We start from the raw sequence: 15,090 nt of genomic DNA on the forward strand, positions 1-15,090 counted from the left end.
ACAGGTCCCCAGAGTATACCTTCCTCTTGACAAAGGACTCAAAAGTCAAAATGCCAAAAAAAGGGGAAAAAATAAGACTAGAAGGTTACTTTCTTGGTGTACAGGTATTTTCTTCCATCCTTTTGGATGAGGGAAAACAATGCATACCATCAGAGAAAGACATAAAAATCAAGGCTTCTGCAACCAAAACCTCCAAAATAAATATGCAACGGTCTCAGGCCATGGAAGAGCTCAAAAAGAATTTTGAAAATCAAGTGAGAGGAGGAAAAATTGGAAGAGAAATGAGAGTGATGCAAGAAAATCACAAAAAGCTAGTCAACAGTTTGCTAAAGGAGACCCAAAAAAATGCTAAAGAAAATAATACCTTTAAAAATAGACTAACTCAAATGGCAAAGGAGGCCCAAAAAACCAATGAGGAGAAGAATGCTTTAAAAAGCAGCATTAGCCAAATGGAAAAGGAGGTTCAAAAGCTCACTGAAGAAAATAGTTCTTTAAAAATTAGAATGGTGCAGATGGAAGCTAATAACTTTATGAGAAACCAAGAAATTACAAAACAAAGGCAAAAGAATGAAAAAATAGAAGACAATGTGAAATATGTCACTGAAAAAACAACTGACCTGAAAAATAGATCCAGGAGAGACAATTTAAAAATTATGGGCCTACCTGAAAGCTATGATGAAAAAAAAAAGAGCTTTTCATGAAATTATCAAGGAAAACTGCCCTGATATTCTAGAACCAGAGGTAAAAATAAATATCAAAAGAATCCACCAAAAACCTCCTGAAAGAGATCTGAATAGAAAAACTCCTAGGAATATTGTAGCCAAATTCCAGAGTTCCCAGGTCAAGGAGAAAATACTGCAAGCAGCCAGAAAGAAACAATTCAAGTATTGTGGAAATACAATCAGGATAACACAAGATCTAGCAGCTTCTACATTAAGGGATCAAAGGGCTTGGAATATGATATCCCAGAAGTCAAAGGAGCTAGGATTAAAACCAAGAATCACCTACCCAACAAAACTGAGTATAATACTTCAGGGGAAAAAAAGGTCATTCAATGAAATAGAGGACTTTCAAGCATTCTTGATGAAAAGACCAGAGCTGAATAGAAAATCTGATTTTCAAACACAAGAATCATGAGAAGCATGCAAAAGTAAACAGGAAAGAGAAATCATAAGAGATTTACTAAAGTTGAACTGTTTATATTCCTACATGGATAGATAATATTTGTAACTCTTGAAACTTTCTCAGTATTTGGGTAGCTGGAGGGATTATTACACACACATACACACACACATAGAGGGTACAGGGTGAGTCGAATAGGAAGGGATGATATCTAAAAAAATAAAATTAAGGAGTGAGAGAGGAATATACTGGGAGGAGAAAAGGAGAAATGGAATTGGGCAAACTGTCTCTCTTAAAAGAGGCAAGAAAAAGCTTTTTCAATGGAAGGGAAAAGGGGGGAGATGAGAGGGAAAAAGCAAAACTTACTCTCATCATATTTGACTTAAGGAGGGAATAACATGCACACTCAACTTGGTTTGAAAATCTATCTTACACTACAAGAAAGTAGGGGGAAAGGGGATAAGTGGGGTGGGGGGATGACAGCTTCAGAGGGCAAATAGGAGGAGGGAGTAATTAGAAGTAAACACGTTTGGAGAGGGATAAGGTCAAAAGAGAGAACAGAACAAATGGGGGGGCAGGATAAAATGGAGAGAAATATAGTTAGTCTTTCACAACATGACTATTATGGAAGTCTTTTGCATAACTACACATGTATAGCCTATACTGAATGGTTTACCTTCTCAGTGGGGATGGGTGGGGAGGAAAGAAGGAAGATAAGTTGGAACTCAAAGTTTTAGGAACAAATTTCAAGAATTGTTTTTGCATGCAATTGGGAAATAAGAAATACAGGTAATGGGGTACAGAAATCTATCTTGCCCTATAAGAAAAGAGAGAAGATGGGGATAAGGGAAAGGAGGGGTTTGATAGAAGGGAGGTAAGATTGGGGGAAGGGGTAACCAGAATGCATGATGTCTTGGGGTGGGGGGAGGAGAGAGATGGGGAGAAAATTTGGAACTCAAAATCTTGTGAATGTTGAAAACTAAAAATAAACAAATAAATGAAAAAAAAAGAAATAGACAGCTCAGCTACTAGATCTCTAAAAACCATTTGGTAAGTGACCTTACCTTTTAATAGAGGTCTTTCTTGCAGCCAAGTAATCCCTAGAGCTAATCATGCTCCCCACCCTTCCCCCCAACTCCTAGTGTGTCCCATCAATCACAATATAAAACCTATGATATAGGGAGAAAGGAAGATGCCCCAAGGAGTCAGAGACAAAGGAGAGGAAGAGCAGTGCTTTCACAGGTGCCCTGGGAACCATTCAGTTCCTGCCTTTCATTCTGCAGTGCATTTTCTGGTGGCATTTTTCCCTTTCCCAGTTTACTCATCAGGGTACCACAGGATACCCACTACCCATTTCTTTCTTTTGGCAGGTCTGAGAGTGTTCATATTGGCCCGCCTCTCTTTTGTGCAGGCAGCAACAGCAATCAGCTTACCCGATGCTGGGGGAATGTCTTCTTTGGGCAGGCAGGCAAGATTATCATCAAAGGCTTTCCCCTATTTTTCCTCCACTTATTGAAAAATAACTTTATTCCTCTATAAGTCATACAGTCTCTGGACAACTCTGTCCTACTGAAGCTTTGTTTCTTTATGAAAGACCACAGCCTGTCTAGGTATATGCAAACTACATGAAGGTCTTTCATGGCATGAAAGAGTCAGAAGTCTGGGCAGGTATTGATTCCATCTGTTAGAGAGCTGTGTCTGTCACAAGTTAATGCTGTCACAACAGAAATCTACTGGATGGACAATTGTGTCATCTTCTACAGGATTCTAGTCTCTTAATAATTATCCATGTGGTCTCTTCTCAGCATGCTGTGGAATTTCAGTTGTTACTAAAACTCTAAGTTCAATATTTGATCCTATCCTACAGGGAAGACAGTGAACCTAAGTTCTTTTCCCTCTTCCTCCTAGCAGGTTTTAGGTTGCACAACATTCTTGTGTGCAGTTTATTCCTTCCTCTCCAGTTTCTTCCTGCCATCTCCCTTACGTCCCTAGCCTAGTACAATGCCTATCAACCAAAACAAGCATCTATTAAGTTGTAACTTTGTGCCAGGTACTATACTAAGTACTCAGACTATAAATACAAATGGTAAAACAATCACTATGCTCTAGAAACTTACACTGTAACAAGAACATCAGTTCTCCTTCTCTGGCCCCACTCTTTAAGCACTATTTTGCCAGCTTTACGTAGTTCCTTTAAAAGCTTTTCTCACAAATCAATCCTTCTATTAGTCTTTCCTCCTCATTCTCCTGGGACCTGCTCCAGTTTCCCTCTTTATTTTTTCCCACATACAGGAATCCTAGACAGAAGGTAGATTTTCTACATGAAGTCTCTTCAGAGGAAGGAAGAGAGGGGCTCTCCATGTCAGGCTCTAAGGCTTGGCTCCTTACTTCTTTGTAAGGCTCAAGGTTTAGGCCTCTGCAGAATACAAACTAACATTTAACCTAATCACCAGATTCTTTACCCAAACCACAGTCTAACTCCCACTGGACACAGAACCTTCTTTCAGAAACAGTTTTCAGTCCTTTTGGTTTTAAGTTAAATTTACTAATGAACCAGTATGTAATAAATTTGTTAAGTAAAAATGCTCTCCTCCTTCTGTTCTTGCAAATTAATTCAAAATCAGTAGGACCACACAATACTCTCTGGAATCCAATATTTTGTCATAATTACTAAGATACGTAATGCTCCCTTATAATACAATCGTTTTGAAACTGAAAGAACCTCTGCTCCCCTACTTCTCATCTTGCCTCCAAATAATCATAGAATGTCAGAGATGGATAAGGATCATCTCAATTAAGTCTTCCATTTTATAAAGGAGGAAACTAAAGCCCAGAGAAGGAATGACTTGCCCCAGGGTCACAAAGCAAACTAGCAGCAGAGCTGGAGCGAGAATTAGTCTCCTCAATCCCACTCCCATTCTCTTTCTAGAGCATCAGGCTATCTCAAGATGTTTACTAAATCCGGTGTCTAAATGCATGGTCCTCTCTAGTTTCTCTCACACTCTCAAAGAGAAGGGCATGAGGGAAGTTCTGGTGACATGAAACATGAGTAACTGAAGGCAGAAAAGAAACTTTTAAAGCCTTCTATGCTTACCACAGGGAACAAGAGAGGGAACTCTGGAACCTCCAGGCCAGGAAACAGACAGCAGGAGAGGTTTCTATTATATTCAGTCCCTCCTAAGTGATAACAGGGCAGATTCTGGTGAAGAAGATGGTACTGAAGGATATGGGGGTGAGAAAAAAGAAAAGGCAGCTCACCCATTGAATAGAGATTGTCGAAGCTCTGGTGCATCCGGATAATCTCGTAGTACAGCTCATCGTAGCTGCTGGGAGTAGGCAGGAATGTGTCTCCATAAGTGATAAACATATTAAATAAGTTCACAACCTAGAAGAAAATCAACACCAACCATTCTGGAGAAAAATTGAGGACTATTACCTAAGGACTATTAAACTATACCCTTTGACCCAGCAATACTACTTCTAGGTCTGTATTTCAAAGAGGTCAAAGAAAAGGAAAAGGATCCATATATACAAAAATATTTATAGCAGCACTTTTTGTGGTAACAAAGAATTAGAAATTGAGTGGATTCCCATCAGTTGGGGAATGGCTGAACAAGCTGTGGCATATGATTGTGAAGGAGTACTATACTGTGCTATAAGAAATGACTGGGGGATGGTTTCAGAAAAATATGGGAAGACCTATATGAAATGATGCAAAGTAAACAGAGTAGAACCAGGAGATCATTATACATAGTAATATTTTAATGATGATCAAATGTGAAAGATTTAGATACTCTGGTCAATACAACAATAGAAGACAATTTCAAAGGATTCATGATGAAAACATGCTATCCACCTCCAGAGAGAACTGATGAACTCTGAGTGTAAACTGAAATATGATTTTCTCACTTTATTTCTCTTCCCTATTTTTTTGCAAGATGGCTAATATGGAATGTTTTGTATGATTTCACACGTATAAGTGATATCATATTGCTTGCCTTCTCAGTGGGTGGGGGAAGGGTACAACAGAGGAAGAGAATTTGGAACTCAAAATTTTTTTTTTAAAGAATGTAAAAAATAAATAAATGATGTACTGGGAGGGGAAAAAGAAGAAAATAATCAACAGCCCCAGCCACAGGTACCAGGTCAAGAACCCTTGGGAGGATACTAACCTGGGAAGTTCATTAAAGGGAATAATAGTGTTACTTGAGAGCTTCCCCTCTAACCCATCAGAAGAAAGTAGCTCTAAAGAGTACTAAAAATGGCAGCTGGTCACAAATAAGAGCAGACATCACAGGACTATCCTTATGGATCAGTCTGCTGAATAAATGCTTTGTTACTGATAGCTATAGCACAAACTTTCTCCCTAGTTAGTCAAGGACATACTAATTACAAACACTAGGATCTGCTTAACACTCTTTCCTATAAGACAATATTCATGAGGAAAAACCAGAGCCCTGGATTTTGGGAAGGGAGGGAAGAGGAATGGGAAAAAGGTAAAAGGAAGGGAATAGGATTCTCACAGAGACTAGGAAACCATCTAACAGGAAAGCAAAAAGCTGAGATACCCTAGCGGCTTAGTCTCTAGGATTCTGGTGACTACCCCAAACCACATCCTCTCCAGTTGCAGGGAAGAAAGCTAGAAGGAAAGAGGACACAGAAAAAAACAGATAGGTTTTCTGATTACTCACCATAAGAGCCAACGTGAAAATGTTGTGTTTGGCCAAGAGCACAGTTTCATTGGACATAAGGAACTTCAGCAAGTTGATCAAAGCTAAAGGAATGAAAACAGAAAATCTCTTCAACAAGCTGCTTATATACAACCAACGAAATTAACTGAAAGCAGACTAGCTGCAAAATTCCTGATAAAGGGGAATGAGCTAAGGCCTAGTGACTGTTCCTGCTGCTAAAGACTCTAAGGCACGCAAGAGAGAAGATAGTTCACAGGAAGCATTGACCCTCCCTAGCATATGTCTGCTGAGTTGCCACAGAAGATTCTTTTGAAAAATCTACTTTTTGCTGCTTCTTAAACAGCAATTAGGCTTAGAAAATTGACTACAAAACTGACATCTTGGTGTTCCAAATTTACTCCCACTTGGTGATTTCCCCATCAAATTTGCTCAATTTACAAGTCAAAATGAGGTGGGGGTTTTTTTCTGCCTGCCAGCATCTCAAGCTACTCCAAGATTCAGCCATGTTCTCTGTTTCCAATGACACTATTTATAAGAATAACTTAAACAGATTCTACTAGCCACTAGCTTTTCTAGGAACAGGACAATTATTAGCTGGACTCTGAGAAAGAGGAATGATACAATGAAGGATAAATCTTTTCTAGAGTATACTTCAAATATTACCATGATATCCCTCCTAATCACAGTCATGTTTACAGAAAAGGTCTTCCCTCTACCAAGCAAACCGAGGAAGAGATTTCTAAATACAAGCAATCTCGGTAAAGAAATTGAATGCTCAACCCAGACTCTAAAGGCACCTTTAAAGGCATTTTGGCAAATAAATCTTAAGCATAAAAGAAGTCCTCAATAGCTATCTTGTCCTCTCTCACTCAGGACATCTGTCTCTCAAAAGACATCTGCTCCATACCCATCTGGAGTAGTTCCCCTGCCCCATTTGAAGGCAAGCAGATGAAGGCAACCATCAGCCTAGCTCTTTTGTCTTCTCACCCCACAATGTCTCCTCCCTTTCCTTTCTCACTGTTCCCAGGAAGGGGATAGGTTCACCCTCTCTTTCCTGTAAAACTCAGCTGCAGTGCCACTCACTAGAAGAGATACAACATCTACCCTATTCTTGACTGGAAAGCTTTGGGCAAACAAAGTGTGGGTTTTAGCATGAAATAGCAGGGGAATACAGTGATAAGCAGGTGTAAGCCTCCTGGACACCTGGTCCCTACTATTTTGACTAAGCCCAGATGTAGTTAGGAAATGGAAAGAAAGAAGACCATAGGAGACTGGCTCTGCTCATATTGTTTCTGTTGCTTGTGTCACCTCCTTATAAAAACAGGTTAATAAAGTTGAAGGAGGCAACTGGATGTTCTCCTGAATCTACCCACCTGGACTCTCAATCTCCAAATGCCCTCTGGGTCCCTATAAACAGAAAGTATTCTTTGAGCTGCTGTTTGTTTCATTACGTTGAATCAGCTGTTAACAGAAAGTGGTTGACAGAAAATCCACAATGGAAACATACCTAGGATCACTGGGGCACTGCTGCCAGAGGCAAGTGGAGAGATGGAGGGATGGGGAAAGGGAGATGTTTGATAAAAAGATAAAAATTCAGCTCCAAACCTTCTTCCTTAAAGTACCTTCTAGTCAAACTTCTTGAGGAGCTTCCTTTCTGTACCTAAACTCAACACAAACCTTGCCAATGACTAATAAGCCACCTGGTATGTGGATTCAGGGAACTCACAAGGGGAAATAGAAGAGTGGGGGTGAGCAATGTATACAGGAATGCCACAGAATGCAGCAGATGAATATACAGGTTTCCCACACAACCATTCAATAAGGGGTTCTTCATCCTAGGCGCACACAGTGCAGGAGTGCAGGCTCAGCACTAACAATCTGGTAATTATGGGCCTGAAACCTGAAGAAAATGAAAGAGGGAGGGGGAGGAGGAAGGCAAGGAGAATGATTCGTTGCTACTGAGTTGGAGCAAAGCTAGTCATGTTCTCTGGGATTTCAGAGTCTGTGATGACAAAGTGGTGAATAGGGAAGGAAAGAGGGAGGGAGCAATGTTGGCACAGACCACGAAGCAGCGAAATTCTGGGCTGCCACAAACACCAAGGGAACCAAACAGCTTCCAACAAAAAAAAAAGTGGAATCCTGAAAGGCTGGAGAAGCAGAGCCAGGGACAGTGTGCTTATAGGGGCCATAAGATAATTCAGGCAGAACCTCAGTCAATATTATCTCAATATTGTCTTGAGGCAGCTAGAAGGTGTGGTGGATAAAGCACAGGGCCTGGAATCATGAAGATCTGAGTTCAAATCCAACCTCAGACATTTACATGCTGTGTGACACTGGGCAGTTTCCTCCACTGTATAATCCAATTAATAATAGCAACTACCTCATAGGGTGAGGATCAAATGAGACAATATTTGTAAAGTGCTCAGCACGGTGACTCCCACAGAGTAGGAGCTATAAAAAGATTATTCCCTTCATACAGATCCCTCTAGATGCTGAAACAGTAAAGCAAATCCCTGAACAGCTACTACTGGCTCCTGTATGAGGAAGCATACATCCTCTTTCTTCATGCCCTAATTATCTCACTCCTTCCTCCTTCAATGGCTCCAAAACCTGAACAGAAGTTCAGAAACCTGGAGCACCATTATTCAATTCAATAAACCACTTAAGTGCTTACTGTATTCAAAGACCTGGAGATGCAAAGGTTTAAAAAGTACATAGTTCCTTCCATCAAAGAACCTGCAGTCCATTGGTGAAGACATGAGACACAAAAGCAAAACAGTATAATATAAGGCCAATGTAATGGAATTTAGATAAAGAATGAATAAGAAATATGATGATAGAGGCCCTAGCAGTACCAGATGCCAAACTATACTACAAAGCAGGATCAATTAAAACTATTTGATTCTGACCGACCAATAGCGCAAGTTAGTTTCCTAACATGCAGATGCATAAATTCAAGGATTTAAACTATGGTAAAAAGATTCATTATTGGACCAAAAGTGCTGGGAAAGTTGGAAAGAAGTCTGGCTGAAATTCGGTTTAGATCAATTTCTCATGTAATATACCACACAATGAGTTCCAAATAGATAGTAACCTAGGTATAAAAGGTTACATCATAAACAAATTAGAAAAGCAGGGAAAAAGATACCTTTCTCAAATATGAATAAAGAATTCTTGAACAAAAAAGAGACAGAAAGACCACAGGCGATAAAACCAACAGTTTTGATTACATAAAATTGCAAAGCTTTCACATAAAATAAATCTTTGAAGAATATGTCTCTCATAAACATCTTATATCTAATATATGGGTAGCTATGTGACATAGTAGACACAGTGCTGGGCCTAGAGTCAGAAAGACTCATTTTTCTTTTTTTTTTTTAATTCAATTTAATTATTATTATTTTTTAATGTTTTACAATCACTGCCATAAAATTAAGATTTTATCCCCCCCACACGTACCCCCAACTACCTCCCTCCCTCCCCACGACAGAATAAAATTCTGTATAGGTTCTATGTTGGGGGACAGCTCCGGACCGGGGTCCCCCGTGAGGACCGTGAGACGCCTGAGGGTCCGAACCTGCCCCCTTGTGGGGTACTGGGATGGCCCTGGTAACAGGCTGGCTCCACCCACGGGGAGGCACTTGAGAGGAGCTCGCCCGCCCATGGGAGGTACGGGGGAGGACACAGGGGATAATAAAAGGGGATGACCACGAGAGCTGGAGGAGAAGAAACGCAATAAAGCTTGCTGGCTGCAACTCCTTTCGGGTGCTCTGCCTGTTTATTCCCCTCCCCCAACAGGGAGAGGGAATTCCCCTCCCCCAACCAGGAGAGGGGCCGGAGACGTCCGAAGACCGGGGATAGGTAAGTAGAAGGCGAAGGCCCGGGAGTCGCCCCGGGCAGTTCTACATATACTTTCCTATTGAGTACGTTTTCACTATAGTCATGCTATGTAGTTGAACTAAAATAAATGGAAGAAATCATATAACAAATCAAAACATGATACACAAATCACACACACACAAACATGATCTGCTACATTCTGCGAATAACTTCCATGTTTCTTTCTCTGAGTGTTGAAGGCATTTTGCCTTAGAAAACCACCACTGGGATTTTTTTTTGTAAGTTCTTGCGTTATTACAAAATTCCAAGTCTACCAGAAAAAATTCTCACACACTATGGTCGTTGCTGTGCACAAAGTTCTCCTGGTTCTGCTCCTTTCACTCAGCATCAGATCATATAAGTCCTTCCAGGCCTCTCTGAAGTCTTCTTGTTCATCATTTCTTATGGCACAATAGTACTCCATTACATTCATATACCATAATTTATTCAGCCACTCCCCAACTGATGGGCATCCCTTTGACTTCCAGTTTTTGGCAACTACAAAGAGTGCTGCTATAAATATTTTTGTACGTGTGGGACCCTTTCCCATTTTTATGATCTCTTGGGGATACAGTCCTAGTAGCAATATTGCTGGGTCAAAGGGTATGCACATTTTTGTAGCCAAACTGCTCTCCAGAATGGTTGGATAAGCTCACAGCTCCACCAACAATGAATTAGTGTTCTCTAACATTTATCATCATCCTGTTTTGTCATGCTGGCCAATCTTATAAGCGTGATGTGGTACCTCAGAGTTGTTTTGATTTGCATCTCTCTAATCAATAGTGATTTAGAGCATTTTTTCATATGATTATATATATCTTTAATTTCTTCCTCTGAAAATTGCCTGTTCATATCCTTTGACCATTTATCAATTGGGGAATGACTTGTATGGTTACACATTTGAGTCACTTCTCTATGTATTCTAGAAATGAGGCCTTTATCCCTGAGCTTAGCCGTAAAAATTCTTTCCCAATTTACTACATCCCTCCAAATTTTGGTTGCATTGGGTTTGGCTGTGCAAAAACTTCTCAGTTTAATGTAATCAAAATTATCCATCTTGCATTTCATAATGCTTTTTATCTCTTCTTTAGTAAAAAAAATTCTTCCCTTCTCCATAAATCTGATAAATACACTATTCCTTGCTTCTCCAGTTTATTCATGGTGTCAATCTTTATACCTAAATCATGTATCCATTTGGACTTTATTCTTGTGTATAGTGTCAGGCATGGGTCTATGCCTAATTTCCGCCACACTGTTATCCAGTTTTCCCAGCAATTTTTGTCAAACAGTGAGTTCTTATTCCAGAAGCTGGTGTCCTTGGGTTTATCAAACAGGAGGTTGCTATATTCCTTGCCTACTACGTCTTGAGTGCCAAGTCTATTCCACTTGTCTACCTCTCTGTTTCTTAGCCAATACCAAGTGGTTTTGATAATTGCTGCTTTATAGTACAATTTGAGGTCTGGTAGCGCAAGGCCACCTTCCCAAGCATTTCTTTTCATTAGTCCCTTTGATATTCTGGACCTTTTGTTCCTCCAAATGATATTATTTTATCCAGCTCTAGAAAATAATTATCTGATAGTTTAATTGATATGGCACTAAATAAGTAAATTAATTTAGGTAGAATTGTCATTTTTATTATATTAGCACGGCCTACCCATGAGCAACTGATGTTTTTCCACTTACTTAACTCTGACTTTAATTGTGCAAAAAAAGTCTTGTAATTGTGTTCATATAATCCCTGGGTTTGTTTTGGCAGGTAAACTCCTAAGTATTTTATAGTGTGTACCTTGGCTTTAAATGGGATTTCTCTTTCTATCTCTTGCTGTTGGACTTTGTTGCTAACATACAGGAATGCGGAAGATTTGTGTGGGTTTATTTTGTAACCTGCAACTTTGCCAAAGATGTTTATTATATCAAGTAGTTTTTTACTTGAATCTCTGGGATTCTCTAAGTAAATCATCGTATCATCTGCAAAGAGTGATAACTTACATTCTTCCCTGGCTATTCTTATTCCTTCAATATCTTTATCTTGTCTATTTGCTACAGCTAACATTTCTAGTACCATATTGAATAATAGTGGTGATAAGTGACATCCTTGTTTCACCCCTGATCTTATTGGGAATGCATCTAGCTTATCCCCATTGCATATAAATGCTTGCTGAAGGTTTTAGATAGATAATGCTTATTATTTTATGGAAAGTTCCCTTTATTCCTATGTTCTCCAGTGTTTTTAATAGGAATGGGTGTTGTACTTTGTCAAAAGCTTTTTTTGGGGGGGAGGAGCCAAGATGGCAGAGTAGAAAGATACACATATGCTAGCACCAAACCTACAGCCCATAAAATACCTATAAAGAAGAACTCCCAACCAATTCGGAAGCAGCAGAAGCCACACAACAATGGAGCAGGTGAGATTTCTGTTCCAGAGGGACCTGAAAAACTGACCCGAAAGGTCCCTCACGCACGGGACCCGGAGCAGAACCCAGCCCTGGCTTAGCCACGAGGCACAGAGAGGAGCGGATCCGAGCAGGCTTCAGGGACAGAATCTCCAGCGGCCACCTAGGTCTCTCCACCCACAGGCGCCAAAGGTCAGTGAGAGGGGCTTTTCAGTTCGCAGAGAGGGGAGTGGGGTGCCCCCATAACTCAGGCCCCCTCGGGAAGCAGCGGCAGAGGCAGCAGCAGACAAGGGCTCCCAAAGCAGCCAGGAGCTTGGATCCATTGTTGAAGGTCTCTGCATAAACTCCCTGAGGGAACTGAGCCCCAGTGGGGGTCCTGCCCCTACCTGAGCACCTGAACTTAATCTCACACTGAATAGCAGCCCTGTCCCCACCCAAAACTCTGGGCCTGGGAAGCAGCATTTGAATCTCAGACCCCAGGCGCTGGCTGGGTGGAGGCTGGGTGGATCTGGAGGCGAGGTGGGGGTGGAGAGGACACTCAGAAGTCAAGTAACCTACTGGGAAAATGCCCAGAAAAGGGAAAAAAAATAAGACCACAGAAGGCTACTTTCTTGGTGAACATATATCTCCTCCCTTCCTTTCAGATGAGGAAGAATAATGCTTATCATCAGGGAAAGACACAGAAATCAAGGCTTCTGTATCCCAAACATCCAAAAGAAATATTCAATGGGCTCAGGCCATGGAAGAGCTCAAAAAAAATTTCGAAAATCAAGTTAGAGAGGTGGAGGAAAAACTGGGAAGAGAAATGAGAGAGATGCAAGAAAAACATGAAAAGCAGATCAATACCTTGCTAAAGGAAACCCAAAAAAATGCTGAAGAAAATAACACCTTGAAAAATAGGCTAACTCAACTGGCAAAAGAGGTTCAAAAAGCCAATGAGGAGAAGAATGCCTTAAAAAGCAGAATTAGTCAAATGGAAAAGGAGGTTCAAAAGCTCACTGAAGAAAACAGTTCTTTCAAAATTAGAATGGAACAGATGGAGGCTAATGACTTTATGAGAAACCAAGAAATCACAAAACAAAACCAAAAGAATGAAAACATGGAAGATCATGTGAAATATCTCATTGGAAAAACAACTGACCTGGAAAATAGATCCAGGAGAGACAATTTAAAAATTATGGGCCTACCTGAATGCCATGATCAAAAAAAGAGCCTAGACATCATCTTTCATGAAATTATCAAGGAAAACTGCCCTGATATTCTAGAACCAGAGGGCAAAATAAGTTGAAGGAATCCATAGATCACCACCTGAAAGAGATCCGAAAAGAGAAACTCCTAGGAACATTGTGGCCAAATTCCAGAGTTTCCTGGTCAAGGAGAAAATATTGCAAGCAGCTAGAAAGAAACAATTCAAGTATTGTGGAAATACAATCAGGATAACACAAGATCTAGCAGCTTCTACATTAAGGGATCAAAGGGCATGGAATATGATATTCCAGAAGTCAAAGGAACTAGGACTAAAACCAAGAATCACCTACCCAGCAAAACTGAGTATAATACTTCAGGGGAAAAAATGGTCTCTCAATGAAATAGAGGACTTTCAAGCATTCCTGATGAAAAGACCAGAGCTGAAAAGAAAATCTGACTTTCAAACACAAGAATGAAGAGAAGCATGAAAAGGTAAACAGCAAAGAGAAGTCCTAAGGGACTTACTAAAGTTGAACTGTTTACATTCCAACTTGGAAAGACAATATTTTTAACTCTTGAAACTGTTTTCAGTATCTGGGTAGTTGGTGGGATCACACACACACACACACACACACACACACACACACACACACACACACACACACCACAGAGTGAACTGAATAGGATGGAATCATATCTTAAAAAATGAAATTAAGCGGTGAGAGAGAAATATATTGGGAGGAGAAAGGGAGAAATGGAATGTGGCAAATTATCTCTCATAAAAGAGGCAAGCAAAAGACTTTTTAGTGGAGGGAAAAAGAGGGAAGGTGAGAGAAAAATATGAAGTTTACTCATCACATTCAACTAAAGGAAGGAATAAAATGCACACTCATTTTGGTATGAAAACCTGTCTTACAATACAGGAAAGTCGGGGAGAAGGGGATAAACAGGGTGGGGGGGATAATGGAAGGGAGGGCAGTGGGAGGAGGGAGCAATTTGAAGTCAACACTATGGTCCATATGGAACTGCTTGCCTTCCCAAAGGGAAGGGGTGGGGAGGGAGGGATGAAGAGAAGTTGGATCTCAAAGTTTTAGGAAGAACTGTCGAGTATTGTTCTTGGTACTAGGAAATAAGAAATACAGGTAATGGAGTATAGAAAGTTATCTGGCCCTACAGGACAAAAGAAAAGATGGGGACAAGGGAAGGGAGGGATGATAGAAGAGAGGGTAGATTGGTAATAGGGGCAATTAGAATGCTCGGTGTTTTGGGGTGGGGGAGGGGACAAATGGAGAGAAAATTTGGAACCCAAAATTTTGTGAAAATGAATGTTAAAAGTTAAATATAATTTTTAAAATAAAATAAAGGAAAAAATTTTTGTATCTATATTCATTAGGGAAATTGGTCTATAATTTTCTTTCTCTGTTTTGTCTCTTCCTGGTTTGGGTATCAAAACCATATTTGTATCACAGAAAGAATTTGGGAGGACTCCTTCCCCAAATAGTCTATATAGTATTGGAATTAACTGTTATTTAAATGTTTGATAGAATTCACTTGTGAATCCATCTGGCCCTGGAGATTTTTTCCTAGGGAGTTTATTGATGGCTTGTTCAATTTCTTTTTCGGAGATGGGGTTGTTTAAGTATTCAACTTCCTCTTCTGTTAATCTGGGCAATTTGTATTTTTTAAAATATTCATCCATCTCCTTTAGATTATCAAATTTGTGGCCATAAAGTTGGGCAAAGTAGTTTCTAATTATTGTTTTAATTTCCTCCTCATTGGAGATGAATTCACCCCTTTCATTTTTAATATTAGTAATT

At 40.0% G+C, this 15,090-nt stretch overlaps 1 protein-coding gene across 9 annotated transcripts in view; it reads right to left on the bottom strand.

The window, feature by feature from the left end:
- Nucleotides 1-15,090, bottom strand: part of ARMH3 (armadillo like helical domain containing 3) — a 222,638-nt gene that overhangs the window by 103,985 nt on the left and 103,563 nt on the right. For 8 of the 9 annotated variants that reach the window (XR_011969592.1, XR_011969588.1, XM_072620724.1 and 5 more), the window contains 2 exons: nucleotides 5,814-5,896; nucleotides 4,381-4,507 (listed from right to left, as the gene is read on the bottom strand). The exons of the other annotated variant lie outside the window; for it this stretch is intronic. Coding sequence is in view for 6 of the 8 variants with exons in the window: in XM_072620724.1 (XP_072476825.1) it covers nucleotides 4,381-4,507; nucleotides 5,814-5,896 (210 nt within the window). In the remaining 2 variants the exon portion in view is untranslated. The remainder of the gene's footprint in view (nucleotides 1-4,380; nucleotides 4,508-5,813; nucleotides 5,897-15,090) is intronic. 9 annotated transcript variants of the gene reach the window in all.

This window comes from Notamacropus eugenii, chromosome 1, assembly GCF_028372415.1.
Source record: "Notamacropus eugenii isolate mMacEug1 chromosome 1, mMacEug1.pri_v2, whole genome shotgun sequence".
NCBI lineage: Eukaryota > Metazoa > Chordata > Mammalia > Diprotodontia > Macropodidae > Notamacropus > Notamacropus eugenii.